At 43.6% G+C, this 16811-nt stretch overlaps 1 protein-coding gene across 1 annotated transcript in view; it reads right to left on the bottom strand.

Annotated features, from left to right (window-relative positions):
• HNF4G (hepatocyte nuclear factor 4 gamma) overlaps positions 1-16811 on the bottom strand; it is a 36850-nt gene that overhangs the window by 15937 nt on the left and 4102 nt on the right. The window contains exons 2-3 of the mRNA XM_066623862.1: positions 15337-15508; positions 7208-7302 (exon numbers count right to left, since the gene is read on the bottom strand). Coding sequence (XP_066479959.1) covers positions 7208-7302; positions 15337-15508 — 267 coding nt within the window. The remainder of the gene's footprint in view (positions 1-7207; positions 7303-15336; positions 15509-16811) is intronic.

Consider the following 16811-nt stretch of genomic DNA (forward strand, 5'->3'; position numbering starts at 1 on the left):
ATTGGCTCTGGAAAGTTGGATAACCCTTAGGCTGCAATCCTACTCACACCTGGGAAGCAAGCCCAATTGACTATAGAATGTGATTTGCTCCTGTGTAGGCTTGCATAGGATTGGGCTGCTATTCCCAGTGTGCTGAGGATGGTACAGTTAGCATTGCTCCTTCTCTCGAAGAAAAGTTCCTTTAGGTTATTCTCCCTCCCCCCATGCAAGTGAAATGCCAGGCTGACTAGAAATTGAAGATTTTTTTTAACAAGTTTGCAAATTGGGTTTAGGTCTTATCACCTAATGAAGAAGAACTGGAGAAGCACTGGGAAGAACTTGTGATCAGGGTGAACCTCAAAACCTGCAAGGCTTGTTACATGTGCTCTTAATTTTCATTTTTAGGCTGGGTTGTGGGTGCTGGGCACCTACACAGCTGCAACACTTTCAAAGGACTGTGGTGGGGACGTTCTGCCTCACTTGCCTCCCCACCCACTGCAGGCCCCTGCTTTGCACTCCCTGGTCAGTAGCAGCCCTCAAACTTGTGGGAGACTCGCCACTAGAGTAGACCAAAGTGATGGGTATCTGCTCTTGCCTGTCGGAAAGCAACCTAGAAGAATAGTCCCCTCATAGTACCTTTTTGCTCATTAGTGAAACTGTCCTTCAAGGCTGCCATTCTCTCTCAAACCCTGGAAGTCAACAACTCCCCTTGAACTTGTTGGGCTTCTGAGTAGACGTGCATTGGATTGCAGAGTTGGAAGTTGGAGGGGGAAGCTTTAGAGTTCACTGGAATTCTTTTTGGGGCTGGGTGGTAAAAGCAATAGAGCAGCATTTCTCAACCAGTAGTACTCATACCACCAGTGGTACCTGAGGTGGTGCCCAGTGGTACTCATGGCAGGACCCCCCCCCCCAGACTTCCACTGCCTGGCAGTGAGACCAGCAATACGATGCAACAAACAGTGGTAGGAGGCTCAGTTCTGCTTTTCTTGCACTCAAAAAAGCCTTCCCATCTACCCTGGGAGCCCAATCCTATGCATGTCTACTCAGAAGTAAGTTCCATTATAGTCAATGGGACTTACTACCAGGAAAAAGTGGATAGGATTGTAGCCTGAGCCTCTCTCTTACCGTGGTTTGTTGCATCATGTCTGGCCTCTTAGTATGGAAATAACTGGTGATAAAGTCATTCCAGTTACTTCCAGTTGTACTTCCCAGAGGTGGGCCATGCAAAATGGTACAGTGGGCGAGAGGCAGATGCTGAGGAATGCTGTAATAGAACAAAAAAGAAGGGGAGATATAAAGATGTTACTATGCTGTTGTTGCTTTTGGTTGATGATGAGGTGTCAGACTATGTGCTCAGTGCACTTTTGCTGACCAGATGTTCACCACTAAAAGTGAACCAGATCCTTGAGAGGATTGACTGCTCTGTAAAAATCACCAAGTTCCCACTGAGAAGGAAGGTGGCCCAGCTCAAAGCCCAGTGCAGCAAGTTGGTTTGTGCAGATGTGAAGGTGCTATGCTGCTGTGGTGTCTCCAGAGGTTGGTAACCTGGAGCCCTGGCAGTTCCCACTTCCTCTTCTTGGTGCCTTCCTGATTTCATTATACAACTGCCTTGAGAATTCAAGAAAAAATGTCCATTTGAAGTGTGCATGTCAGCCGCATGTTTATCCTCTTTGGAAACTAGTGGCCAGAGGCCTGTAAGTATGACTATAGAGGACAGAATTGCAGCCTTGCAATTTGGATTTAGACATTGGGTTACAGTAACTTGGTTAAAGTTACAGTGCAATCCTATGACTGTCTACTCAGAAGTAAGTCCCATTATGTTCAATGGGACTTACTCCCAGGTAAGTGTGTACTGTACAGTATAGGAGTGCAGCCGTAGTCTTTCAACTTCCTTTGCGGCAAACAATTGAAGCTGAGTTGCTCATTGCTCATTAGGACATAGAACCTGTTGTTAATTTATTTGAATCCCACCACTGGTCTGGTCCAACAAGAAGCTGATGGAACATACCAAGATCCAGGTCTACAGAGCTTTCGTCCTGAGTACACTTCTGTACTGCAGCGAGTCATGGACTCTTCGCTCACAACAGGAGAGGAAACTGAACGCTTTCCACATGCGCTGCCTCCGATGCATTCTCGGCATCACCTGGCAGGACAAAGTTCCAAACAACACAGTCCTGGAACGTGCTGGAATCCCTAGCATGTATGCACTGCTGAAACAGAGACGCCTGCGTTGGCTTGGTCATGTCGTGAGAATGGATGATGGCCGGATCCCAAAGGATCTCCTCTATGGAGAACTCGTGCAAGGAAAGCGCCCTACAGGTAGACCACAGCTGCGATACAAGGACATCTGCAAGAGGGATCTGAAGGCCTTAGGAGTGGACCTCAACAAGTGGGAAACCCTGGCCTCTGAGCGACCCACTTCGAGGCAGGCTGTGCAGCATGGCCTTTCCTAGTTTGAAGAGACACTTGGCCAACAGTCTGAGGCTAAGAGGCAAAGAAGGAAGGCCCATAGCCAGGGAGACAGACCAGGGACAGACTGCACTTGCTCCTGTTGTGGAAGGGATTGTCACTCCCGAATTGGCCTTTTCAGCCACACTAGACGATGTTCCAAAACCACCTTTCAGAGTGCAATACCATAGTCTCTCGAGACTGAAGGTTGCCAACATGTTTTTCTGGAGTGGAGATAAGTCTAAACCTTCCATTTTTATTAAGACTTTTGGATTGGTGAAGCGGCTGAATGGTTCTTGCATACTGTTAGGCTAGTTATGTTTAGAGGTGGAAGAATACCGTTTTGTTTTATTTTATTTTTTGCAGATTTTGGTGTTTTCCAAAAGCTAGAACTACAGAAAGTGGTGTTATGTGTTTTTATTCAAAATTTACACTACAATTATAAATTATAATCCCTTTAAAAGTGTACTAGGTAGGTGATGTAGGTGGTATAGTGTCAGCAGATGCAGCCACAATCATTACCCATGCAGCCCCCACTTAACAATAAATAAAAACCAAATAGAATGGTTTGAGGGGCAGATTTTTTTGGGGAGCGGGGGGGGGGGTTGTTTTCACAAAAATAAGAAATGCTGAAAGCTGTGTTTTTATTTCATTACCACTGTTTTCATAGAATCATAGAGTTGGAAGGTGCCTAAAAGGTTATCTAGTCCAAACCCCTGTCTGTTGTAGGAAATTTGCCTGGCCATTTTTTAATTTTTATTTTTTTTCACTTTTTCTTTTCTCTCCTGTGTTCCAGGCTTATATTTGTACTCCATACCAGTAATTTCACCTTCAAACAATGCCAAAACACATGGAGACTTGATCCAATGCCATGTGTTTACTAGACACACCTTAAACTAGCAGAAGGGGCGAAGCTTACTGTTGGGGCCTGGGAATTCTGGGAACTGAACTGGAGTTGACCTACGGCTGGGATCTAGTAGTTCTGGTCTGAAGGTATGTTTCACTTTCCCCTGTTTGAATTGTACTAATACATGATGGTGCTTTTGGAGAAGACCTGGGTTGCATTTGCACCACAGCTTTAATCCACCTTCAATGCACCTTTCTCCCACCTCTAGTTGTGTTTCGTCAATGGTACTCTGAAAGTGGTTGGAGACAGAAGAAAGGGGTTTTTTTGTTTTGTTTTCCCCCAAAGAGCTGCAGGAGATTTGAAAGAGTAGTCGCTATTTGTTGTGTATACACTCATCCTATGTTTGCCCCTGGTAAGTTGGTTGTGCCGTTTTTTTCCTATTTCATGCAGCAGGACAATACAACATGTCTGTAGACTGCAAAAAGTGAAATCTCTCTCAGACCACTTTCAACTTGCTTAAAATTGTCTATCTCCAGCCAGAGGTAAACATTTAAGGATGTTGCACTGAGATTTGTTAAAGCATTAAATAACAGAGTTCTTGCACACAGAGTTTGAAACAGTTACAGTAATATAAGATCCTCTGAAAAGAGAATGGACAGGTGGAACACAAGTGTTGGGAAGTAATAAGGTGTACATTTTAATACAAAAATAAAAGAGATAAATAAAGCTACCCATCAGATTTCCTGAAGCTATTTTATGTCCAAGGTCACATCAAGGGGAGAAAAGCACTGCTCCTATCAACATATTTTTTTTACTCCACAATGAACCTCATAACCTTTTATAAGAGCAGCGGTTATATTTCCAGTGATCCGTTTGTTATTTTTAGGGAAGCAATCTGCATCAGAGAAGTAGAGAGGCAGCACCAATGCACCAATAAATATGAGTTGGGTGCGCTCTATAGTGTTTCACCGTTTATATGAAGAATGAACACACTTTATAGTGAAGGCGCACTAGATTCTTAGCCAAGGACATTCACTGATGGGCCTTTTATTAAGGTCATAATAAGAAATGTCGTACAGTGATAAACACTAAGTGATAAATGGTCATGTAGACATGAATCAAGAATGATGCTCCAGTCTTTTTAACTGGAGAAATGCTATCTATTCCATTCCTTAACTCAGCAGCGAAAAAACAAAATGTAGTTAAGCTTTAAATATACAATTATACCAGAGGGATCAGCACATTACTGCTTTGATCATCCACCATAAATGCTAGAACTGCATTAAAACATACTGTACTTCTTTTCAAAACAAAAAGTAAGATCTTCCTTAGAAATGAATGTGAGGTCTGCAGATACTTCGTCTTAAAAAGTTTGCATCTAATCAGTTTGTGTCATATATTTTTACAATAATGTGAAAAGCCAGTGGTGAAAATATGATGAAATTGTACTAAATAGCACGGAGAGCTCATAGGACACAAAAGTTTATGAAACTAACAGCCCAAACCTAACTATCTTCCCACTGCCAATGCAGCTGCACTAACAGGGGTGCACACTGCATCCTGAAGTGGAGGGGGGCAGTCTTGGAGACCTCCTCAGGGTAAGGGAATTTTACTCCCTTACCTCAAGGCTGCATTGCAGCTTACTTTGCAGCTGCATTGGTCCTGGAAAGATGGTTAGGATTGGGCTGTTAGAAAGAAGAAACCAGAATAAAGGAATACTGATCCAGGTGTCTTGTTCTATACTATTACAGACCCCCAGTTGATACTTTACAAGCTAGGAGAGTTTCAAAAGTACCTCAGTGGAGGAGGATGGAGAAGATGAAAACTCTACCAAGTATATATACAGACCCAAGAAGGGTCTGTATATGTTAGCAGCGATAGGATAGAAATATAAAGAAATCATAAAGATAGTCTCCGGGCCATGTCAGATGTTTCTGAAAGTGTTAAGATTCCTAGTTCAAGAGGAGGCATCAAACCTGAAGCAAACCTTCTTTGAGGAGCTTAATTTCTCTGTCTTGCCTCCCCCTGCACTCAAACTCAATTCTTATTTAAAGTGCTTCAGTGACAAAGAAAACTCTAGCGCCCCCCCCCCAAAAGGAGACTTCTTTCCTGTATGCTTTGGCACTGCTACCCCATTTTGACTTGAAAATCTTCCACCACGCAACATCTGTGAACTTCTGGACAGATAAAATAATGTGTCATTGATACTGCAATGAACTAGCTAACTCTCAATTTATCCATATAAGTCTTGGAGCAACAGCACAAAAGTCACTCCATTGCTCCGAAGGCAAATGGCCATGCAGGGGAAATAGCAGCCTAATGAACCTCTGCTGTCCTTAGCCGTCCTGCCACTGGCAAGTCAGGGGGGGGGGGAAAGAGGCGGAACAAGACGATAGTAGGCAGTTCAGGGCGAGGCAATTCAGAGATGGAATTCAGTGGCAGCCATGCATGTCAATATCCCATCTCCCCTTCCTAGCCCAGACTTGCCCCCAAGAGTCTCCTTGGATTTATACCAGCAAAAGAATTGCCATAAGTCTGAGGAGACTTAATAAGGGCCAGGAGGCCTATGGGAAGGTAAGTAAAAAGATTTTTGAACACAGGTGTGCATCACTTTGCTATCTTCTAACTCACAATCAATTGATCATGTATATGAAGGTCTTCTAAGATAAGAACACAAGGTTCTTACAAGCTAGACAATGTCATTCAATTACATGCTATAGACCAGAAGTGTCAAACTCGTTTCATACAGTGGACTGAATAGCAATCATGATGCCTGCTGAGGGCTGAAAATGATGTCATAAAGCAGGAAGAGATTCATTAAGTAGGTTATGACCAGAAAAAAAGCACTTTTATCTCACTTAGGAACTCATCAACGGCAAATGACAGAAGAGAAAAATATGCAAATGTTGATCTTATTGTCAAGATATGGGAGAGCACAATTATCAGGCAGGCAGCCATTTCAGCAGTGACACCTCAGCACTGATCAGCAACTTAGAGCAGATGATGGTGGTGCTCGGTGACCCTGAGGGCTTCTGGGGGCCACATCCTGCCCACACGTCTTATGTTTGTAACCATTGCTATAGATGCTAGTGAAGCTATACTGCATTCTGCCACTAGATGGCTCTGAACACATGGTTCTTGCATTTCATTCAATGGTCGCTATAAACCCTATACCTCATTCAGCGACTAGCTGGTGCTGGATGTCCACATAATAACCAGTTCACTTTACAATAGGGATCAGCGATCGTAAGCAATGATCCTTCCCCTGGTCTGTTTGGTTGCCTCTCTCCACTATAGCATGCAGTGTGCTCTCCATTGGTGCTGCTGCCTTGTCTGGCAGGAGTCTGGCAGGAGATAGGATTGGGCCCTAAGTATGCCAAGTTTTTTGTTTACAGTTATTTTCTCACTCACAATATCCTATACCACCTTAACAATGATTTTTCCATGTAATAGGTAAAGGTATGAAGCCAAGAGACTGAGACATACCCAAGTCCACCCACACATGTCAACAGGCATTCAGCTAAGGTCTTACCAGTTCAAGTCTATCACAAGTAACTCAATTCTATACATGTTTACTCAGACGTTCCACTGTTGTCAATGGGACTTTCTCCCAGTAAGCATGCATAAATTATAGCCGAGTAATCCATAGGACCACATCGGATGTCTGCAACTTATTTTTATAAAAGTCTAAAAGCATCTTTTACTAGCACAGTAGTCATTAAAAAAAAAAATTACCCTTTTCACAAATCATAGAATTAAGCAAACAAAAAGTACATAGCAAACCATGTTTTATTATTATTAAAGACATATTTAAATTTATTTTCTTGGTAGACACTGCAGATATATATTCATTAGTTATTTGCGTATAGATTTTATTTCCTGCTAATTGATACAAAGTGTTTTTCTTTAGACAGCAGGTTAAAAAAAAGTTACCTTCCTTCTTCATTCCAGCACGAAAACACTTTTTTAAACGACAGTATCTGCATTGATTTCTCTTGTCCTTATCAACAATACATTGCCGGCTAAATCTGTTGGACAGAATCGAGGGTAAATATATTAGAGTGTAAGTAAAGGAGAACCCTGATTAGCACGACTGGAACAATTAATGGATACTGTCAAAACAATGTCTCCAGCTATCAACCTTCACTGCTATTTTTTCTTTAATCAGCCTTGAAACATTTCTCTTTGCCATTCTTTTAAAGGGAATAATTTCTCATGATGGAAAAGTAAAATCCCATTGGGTTATTCATCATCTTGTGAAAGTGAGGCACATAAATTATGCTCTTGGTTTAAGGAATGTTTAGGATGGCTCTTTTACAGTTCGATTCTATCCTGCTCATACATATGTGATCAGGAATAACATGCCATCCATAGCTCATCTACAGCAAGGTTCTGTTTCCATGTGCTCCACTAGCTGCTTCTGTGAAACGAAGAAGCAGAACATGAGGACAACAGCTAATGTTCCTCTTCTTCATCTAGTATTCAGAAGTATATAGCTTTTATGCAAGGAGGCTCCATTTAATTATCATAGCTAAGAGCTGTTGCCAGATGTAGTGTCCATGCATTTGTCCATGTGCAGTTCAATGCAAGTTCTATACATCCCACTGAGTGCAATGAGACTAAGAACCCAAACCTATCCAACTTTCCAGTGTCAATGTAGCCCCAATATAAAGGAACAAATACTCCTTTACCTTTATGATGCCTACATAACTGCCCCTCCCCAGCAAGATGCAGCGCACAACCCATTGGCATGGCTATATCAGTGCTGGAAAGTTGGACAGGATTGGAATTCTACTCCATTGCAAATGGGTTTAGGGCTATGGACTTACAACATAATCTTGGAGTACAAAAGGATGTCTACTCAGGAGTAAATCCCACTGTATTCAGTACGTTCCATTGCATATCTACGGATGCAGGGGCCCCGTGTTTCCTCCAGAGGTGTGGGGAGCTCCCCTCACCTGTGGTGGCTCTTCGGAGCCACTTCCACCCATGGCCTCTGCAGGTCTCAGAATGGCTGTTTAGGCTGAGAAAACACTACTTCCGGTTTATCATAAAACCAGAAGTGACGTTTTTATACCATTAAAAGGCATTATGAGGGCTAGGCTCAGTGGCTTTCCCGGTCCCCATAATACCTTTTAAAGGCATAAAACGTCACTTCCAATTTTAACAAAAAACCAGATGTAGCGTTTTTCAGCCTAAATGGCCATTTTGAGACCTGCGGAGGCCTGGGGGTCTCTATGAGGCTCAGAAGAGCCTCTGGAGGCAAGAGGAGCCCAGCTCCCTTGTCTCACAAGGCCCAAAGGAGTGGTGCATCCCGCATATCTGCAGTTTTGGGTATCCACAGGGGGTTCCATAATGGAACCCCTGCAGATACCACCCCCCCATATAGCATTCTTTGACCAACATTCTCAGAACAGTTCATAAACGATGTTGAAACAATCTGTGATCATTTATCTCCACTACAGCAAGTGTAAATGAAATATGGTAAGGATTAAAATAGCAGTTCTCCAGTTTAACAGCATTAATTAATTGTGTGTTGTATAAAGCTTCCTTTCATCTAGCTTGAACACACTGCCAAAAAATGTCATTGTATGACCCAACATTTCTGGGTCATCGACTGGGTCAATTTGTATTCCGGTCACAAAAAAGAGACCAGGTTTCTTGACATGCTAAATGACTGTGCCTTAGAGCAACTAGTCATAGAGCCACCAGAGGACAGGCGACTAGATTTATTATTGTGTGGTACTCAGGACCTGGTTAGAGATGTAAATGTTACTGAGCCATTGGGGAACAGTGATCATGCTGCAATCCGTTTTGACATGCACGTCGTGGGAAGAGTACGAGGCAAATCTGTCACAAAAACTCTTGACTTCCAATGAACGAACTTCCCTCAAATGAGGAGGTTGCTTAGAAGGAGGTTGAAAGGGAAGGTAAAAAGAGTCCAATCTCTCCAGAGTGCATGGAGGTTGCTTAAAACAACAGTAATAGAGGCCCAGCAGAAGTGTATACCGCAAAGGAAGAAAGGCTCGACTAGGTCCAGGAGGGTGCCCTCATGGCTAACAAGCCAAGTTAGAGAGGCTGTAAAGGGCAAGGAAGTTTCCTTCTGTAAATGGAAGTCTTGCCCTAATGAGGAGAATAAAAAGAAACAAACTGTGGCAAAAGAAATGTAAGAAGGTGATACGAGAGGCCAAGAGAGACTGTGAGGAACACATGGCCAGCAACATTCAGGGGAATAATAAAAGCTTCTTCAAATATATTAGAAGCAGGAAACCTGCCAGAGAAGTGGTTGGCCCTCTGGATGGTGAGGGAGGGAAAGGGGAGATAAAAGGAGACTTAGAGATGGCAGAGAAATTAAATGAGTTCTTTGCATCTGTCTTCACCACAGAAGACCTCAGGCAGATACCGCTGCCCAAACGGCCCCAGCTGACCAAAGAACTAAGTCGGATAGAGGTGAAAAGGGAAGATGTTTCAGACCTAATTGACAAATTAAAAATCAATAATTCACTGGGCCCACTAGAGTTATTAAGGAATTGAAGAATGAAGTTGCTGATCTCTTGACTAAGATATGCAACTTGTCCCTCAAAACGGTTATGGTGCCAGAGGATTGGAGGATAGCAAATGTCACACCGATCCTTAAAAAGAGAAGGAGAGGGGACCCAGGAAACTATAGGCCGGTCAGCCTATAGTTGTAAGTTGAAAGTTGTACAATACAACTGAACAACAACTCCAGGTAAGATGGTGGAATGCCACATCAAAGATAGAATCTCAAAACACATAGACCAGGGGTCTCCAAACCCCGGCCCAGGGGCCAAACACGAGTCTCTATCCGGCCCGTGGCCAGCCTCTTGTCCCCTGAAAGCCTTTCGCCCACTTGGCCGAGCATGATTGGAGCTGTGCTCTGGCTACATCTGCAGGGTATTCTAAGGGCCAGAGAGGTTGAATGAATGAGCCCATTCATTCACTTATTCACTCATCAAGTTCCCTCTCTAATTTATTTATATAAATTTTATATTTAAATTTTTTTTCTTGTCCTCTGCACCGTGCCAGATATTTGATGTGGCCCTCTGGCCAAAAAGTTTGGAGACCCCTGACGTAGACAAACAAGCCCTGCTGGGGGAAAAAACAGCATGGCTTCTGTAAGGATAAGTCTTGCCTCATGAAGCTTTCAGAATTCTTTGAAAAGGTCAGCAGGCATGTGGATGCAGAAGAACCCATGGACATTATATATCTGGACTTTCAGAAGGCATTTGACATGGTCCCTCACCAAAGGCTCCTGAGAAACCTCCGCAGTCAGGGAATTAGAGGGCAGGTCCTCTCATGGATTGGGAACTGGTTGAAGACCAGGAGGCAGAGAGTGGGTGTCAATGGACAATTTTCACAATGGAGAGAGGTGAAAAGCGGTGTGCCTCAAGGATCTGTCCTGGGACCGGTGCTTTTCAACTTGTTCATAAATGACCTGGAGAAAGGGTTGAGCAGCGAGGTGGTTAAGTTTGCAGATGACACCAAACTTTTCTGAGTGGTGAAGACCAGATGTGATTGTGAGGAGCTCCGGAAAGATCTCTCCAAATTGGCAGAATGGACAGCAAAATGGCAGATGCGCTTCAATGTCAGTAAGTGTAAAGTCATGCACATTGGAGCAAAAAACCAAAACTTTACATATAGGTTAATGGGTTCTGAGCTGTCTGTGACAGGAGAGAGATCTTGGGGTGCTGGTGGACAGCTCGATGAAAGTGTTGACCCAATGCACAGAGGCAGTGAAGAAGGTCAATTCTATGCTTGGGATCATTAGAAAAGGTATTGAGAACAAAATGGCTAATATAATGCCGTTGTACAAATCTATAGTAAGGCCACACCTGGAGTATTGTGTCCAGTTCTGGTCACCACATCTCAAAAAGGACATAGTGGAAATGGACAAGGTGCAAAAGAGAGCAACTAAGATGATTACTGGGCTGGAAAGGCTACGGCGTTTGCGGCTCTTTAGTCTAGAAAAGAGGCGCTTGAGGGGGGACATGATTGAGGCATACAAAATTATGCATGGGAAGGATAAAGTGAATAATGAAATGTTCTTTACACTCTCACTTCACACCAGAACCAGGGCGCATCCACTAAAATTGAGTGCTGGGAGAGTTAGGACAGACAAAAGAAAACATTTGTTTACTCAGTGTAAAGGCTACTCAGTAAAGGCTTTATTCAGTAAAGGCTACTGAAAAAACTCCACAATCAGGGAATTAGAGGACAGGTCCTCTCGTGGATTGAGAACTGGTTGGAGGCCAGGAAGCAGAGAGTGGGTGTCAATGGGCAATTTTCACAATGGAGAGAGGTGAAAAGCGGTGTGCCCCAAGGATCTGTCCTGGGACCAGTGCTTTTCAACTTCTTCATAAATGACCTGGAGACAGGGTTGAGCAGTGAAGTGGCTAAGTTTGCAGACGACACCAAACTTTTCAGAGTGGTAAAGACCAGAAGTGATTGTGAGGAGCTCCAGAAGGATCTCTCCAGACTGGCAGAATGGGCAGCAAAATGGCAGATGCACTTCAATGTCAGTAAGTGTAAAGTCATGCACATTGGGGCAAAAAATCAAAACTTTAGATATAGGCTGATGGGTTCTGAGCTGTCTGTGACAGATCAGGAGAGAGATCTTGGGGTGGTGGTGGACAGGTCGATGAAAGTGTCGACCCAACGTGCAGCGGCAGTGAAGAAGGCCAATTCTATGCTTGGGATCATTAGGAAGGGTATTGAGAACAAAATGGCTAGTATTATAATGCCGTTGTACAAATCGATGGTAAGGCCACACCTGGAGTATTGTGTCCAGTTCTGGTCGCCGCATCTCAAAAAAGACATAGTGGAAATGGAAAAGGTGCAAAAGAGAGCGACTAAGATGATTACGGGGCTGGGGCACCTTCCTTATGAGGAAAGGCTACGGCGTTTGGGCCTCTTCAGCCTAGAAAAGAGACGCTTGAGGGGGAACATGATTGAGACATACAAAATTATGCAGGGAATGGACAGAGTGGATAGGGAGATGCTCTATACACTCTCACATAATACCAGAACCAGGGGACATCCACTAAAATTGAGTGTTGGGTGGGTTAGGACAGACAAAAGAAAATATTTCTTTACTCAGCGTGTGGTCGGTCTGTGGAACTCCTTGCCACAGGATGTGGTGCTGGCGTCTAGCCTAGACACCTTTAAAAGGGGATTGGATGAGTTTCTGGAGGAAAAATCCATTATGGGGTACAAGCCATGATGTGTATGCGCAACCTTCTGATTTTAGAAATGGGTTAAGTCAGAATGTCAGATGTAGGGGAGGGCACCAGGATGAGGTCTCTTGTTATCTGGTGTGCTTCCTGGGGCATTTGGTGGGCCGCTGTGAGATACAGGAAGCTGGACTAGATGGGCCTATGGCCTGATCCAGTGGGGCTGTTCTTATGTTCTTAGCGTGTGGTTGGTCAGTAGAACTCCTTGCCACAGGATGTGGTGATGGCATCTGGATTAGATGCCTTTAAAAGGGGAATGGACAAATTTCTGGAGGAAAAATCCATTATGGGTTACAATCCATGATGTGTACATGCATCCTCCTGATTTTAGAAGTGGGCTATGTCAGAATGCCAGATGCAAGGGAGGGCACCAGGATGCAGGTCTCTTGTTGTCTAGTGTGCTCCCTGGGACATTTAGTGGACCACTGTAAGATACAGGAAGCTGGACTAGATGGGCCTATGGCCTGATCCAGCAGGGCTGTTCTTATGTTCTTATTCCAGTATTATTTATGAGAGATTGACATAGGTGAGGCCTTTATAACAAAGCTAGAAATATCTTCGGTCCCAGATAACCCTGTGAATGTTTCCTGCCTCAGTACAGATAAGCCACATCAGGGCTTATGATAGGGCCAAACCAGATGAGACAACAAGAGAACCATGATGACAAAGAGTCACAATTTTTAATAAAAACCCAGCTGTGGGGAAAGGGAGATGTGGATTGGGGTTGCTGGAGGGATATTTTCACCCTTCTCAAAGTTTGCCCAGTTAACTTATAGATACATATGCCCTAAGTGGACAAAAAATAGCATTTCATCTGGAATATGGGATGGAGAAAAGGCTTAAGGGTCCAATCCTATCCAACTTTCCAGTACTGATACAGCCACAACGCAGCCCCAAGGATAAGCAACAAACATTCCCTTACCTTGATGAGGCCTGTGTCTGTCCCCGCACCACAGAATGCAGCACACTTCCCGTATGCATGGTCTGAATCAGTGCTGGAAAGTTGGATAGGATTGGGCCCTAAATCTCTCATCCCTTGTGCCACAGTATTGACTGAAATGGAGGAAAGCTAATACTGTTTTTTGCTCCCCAAATCAGAAGAGACTAGAGATCTGATAACAGATCTTTGTTATCCTACTTGGCTTGGCCCGTACTAGGTCTGCTCTAATGAGTAATGAAAGATATATTTCCAAATACAAAAGGTACCATATCAGGGGTTCCCATGGCTGGGAAGGAGTGAGCACATTCTGCCTTGTTTGCCAGAGTTACTTGTTTGCCAGAGTTACTTTAGCGGTGGTGGTACACTGGATTGAGCTATGACAGTCAAAATGGACTGATATGATCAGGCTGTTAAATTGCTTGAGATTAAAAACAGCCATAGCTACAGTGGCTGGAATCAACAGCACAATGTGGCATGTTCACATTTCATCGATTTCCATATTAACATATATAGATATAGATAAATTTGGGCCAGGAAGTCTCAAGATAACGGGAGAACTTGAAAGAGAGACCTATGTCAAGTGATAGTAATAGCAGGAGAGAGAGTACCTTTTAACCTCGCAAGCAGTTCTACGCAACCTCCTTGAGAAATGAGAAAGAGATAAAAGAAAATGCCAGAGGGCACCTTGTAGCAACCGATCTAGTAATACTTGGGGGGGGGGAACAGATATAGGAACTAAAAATAAAACAGGGGACAGCACAGTAGTGAGAGCCTCACAGTGAATGCTGCTTGCAGAAGAATATCTGAAGATCAAAATCTATATTTACTATCATTTGCAAATGAAACAGTTTGTGATAGATTTCAACTGGCTGGTGGGAAGAGTAATTTTGTGCATACTTCCATTCAGCAAATTTTTTTTTTGTTTTGCACTAAACAGCAAAGTTGAAACAGTAAGACGGTACGCAAGACATTCATTTATTTGATATCCGTCCCACCTTTCAATTTACAAGGATTTATAACTAAAGGGACCCATATTTGATCACCATGTAAGGTATGGGAGAAACATTCTGAATCCCATATCTAAGCAGGCAAATTAGGTACTGCACAGCGCTGGTGGTAGAGAGGCACGACTGAAGGGAAGAGCATTTGCAGAGCTGAGGGATTAAAGAAGTTCCACACACAGCAAGACTGACTTTTGTTAAGAGCTTTATTGGAACAAAGAAAGAACTGCAGCCACTGTTACAAAGGCAGAAAAAATAGAGACAGGAAAAGAACCCAAACAGAAGTCTAAACAAGCGAAGGGAAAGAGCAATGCGCAAGTCTTTACAACAAGCGACAACCTCTCCCTACTCGTGGAGGCCAACATTTACACCCTTTGCAACAGTCTTTCCAGAACTCGAAGCAGAGTCTCAATAGAAACTAGGAGAGATGCACAGGGAGAGTCAATCTAGAGATGGTCACTAGGACCTGATCTGAAGAGTCCAATCAAATGGGCTGGAATGAAGAGGCATAGAAGCAGAAGGCAGTGTGGAGGCAGAGCCAGAGGCTGAAGGCCTCTGGTATCTGAAGTGGTGTGCCAAATTCTGCCCCCTTACATGGTGAAGTGCCAGCCTCTGGTTCTGAACTGGAAGAGAGAGAGGAAAAGGGAGAAGAGGAGAATGCGAGGGCAACAGCAAAAGAGCTACAACCTCTTTCAGCCTAGCTGTCAAAATAGGTAGGCAATGTCACTGCAAATGAGGCTAAGCATATACTGTGGTCTGACCACTGTCAGACAATTCTGGAAGCTATCCTAAACTAAAGAAAGATAGGATGCCAACATTTCAAATGCATCATTCAACGACTGCATTCTTGACATGTGCCAGTCCTCATACCTGCAAGTGTAAATGTGATTCTTTCGGATGCTGCGTCGGAAGAACCCCTTGCATCCATCGCAACTGGAGGCGCCATAATGCTTGCCAGTGGCCCGGTCCCCACATATTGCACAAAGGCCACTGACCCCACTGTCAGCAGTGTTCATACTAAGCAGATCTGTTGAACAACTGTCTGTTGAGAGAGAAGAACATGATGCATAATTAGGAGCAAAGCCTTGGGGGGAAAAAAATCATAATTCTCTGGTTAAATTACACAGGCCTGGAGATTTTACTGGCCTTCTCTTTTAATTAGCATTTACCATTTAAGGGCTGCAGAAAACACAGCATGCCTAATTACCTCTGATTGTTATTCTAATGAGTGCTTTCAAACCTATGCCCAGTTGTCAGAATTTATGATGCTCATAACAATGACTGCTTTTGGTTTAAACTCAAACAGCTTGGGAGTTACACAGTCAACACAGTCGCCCAGCTCTCCATGCACATCTCACTGCTTAAAGATCTTTGTTACTTTAAATAACTGAAAGGCACTGCCAGAAGGCAACATTTGGAGGGAGGCTGGTGAAAATCACCATGCATTAATATATGTTACTATTAATATGAGTATCTTAACAGTGGCTGTCAACCACTGCCGATTCTCTGTAAGAAAGCAAAATGAGGAAGATCCCAACCCAACTCATATAAATAAGAGCCCAAAATGCCCTTGATAAAGTTGTTTGATGAGCATAACAGTGCCAGTCACCAGTTGGAATTGACATCCAGGGACAGGTCATCCATGAGGAGAGGTGAAGTGTTCACACCAGGTATTGGACCTCCATCAGTGCCTCATCTGCTCTCTCACCTCCCCACTCCATCTCTGTCCCTCTTCCTAGCATTTGTGACTTCTTCCTCTCCTTCCCCACCCAGCACATACTTCTTTATCCTCTCTTCCCCAGTAAATGCTTCTTCTCCCTCTCCACCTGCTCATCTACAGTTGTTCATCTCCACTCTTTCCCTTCTGGAAGAAGTGAAGTGGAGGGTGGTGAGGTATGCTGTCACTAGAGATGTTCTATCAGAGATGTTCTATCAGGAGAGGTCAAAACAGTGAACTCCCTTGCTTGGATGCTTGCAGCAGAACCAAAGTGAGCATGAAGACTCACAAACGTACAACCTTTTGCTGGCCAATTCACCACTTTCATTTGCACTTTTGCAACTGTTGCGAGTAGTCAACGATTACAAACATTCAAAATTTTGTACAAATATTTGAACCTTTATGGGAGGTCAACTTGATGGCTCCCAAAAGGTCACATTTTTACAGAAATTTGTATAGAAAATGAACCAAAGATCAACTTGACTTCAGGTAGTGCTTGGAACCAATCAATGTCTTCTCTATTTCCTTTTCCAGAGGGAGGAAAATGGAAGTGACAAACTGTTGTCATGGTGGCAGTGGCAAGTACATAAGGTAAGGATGGAGTGTGGGGGGAAGGCAAGCAAGAGGG

This window comes from Tiliqua scincoides, chromosome 4 (genome assembly GCF_035046505.1).
Source record: "Tiliqua scincoides isolate rTilSci1 chromosome 4, rTilSci1.hap2, whole genome shotgun sequence".
Lineage (NCBI taxonomy): Eukaryota > Metazoa > Chordata > Lepidosauria > Squamata > Scincidae > Tiliqua > Tiliqua scincoides.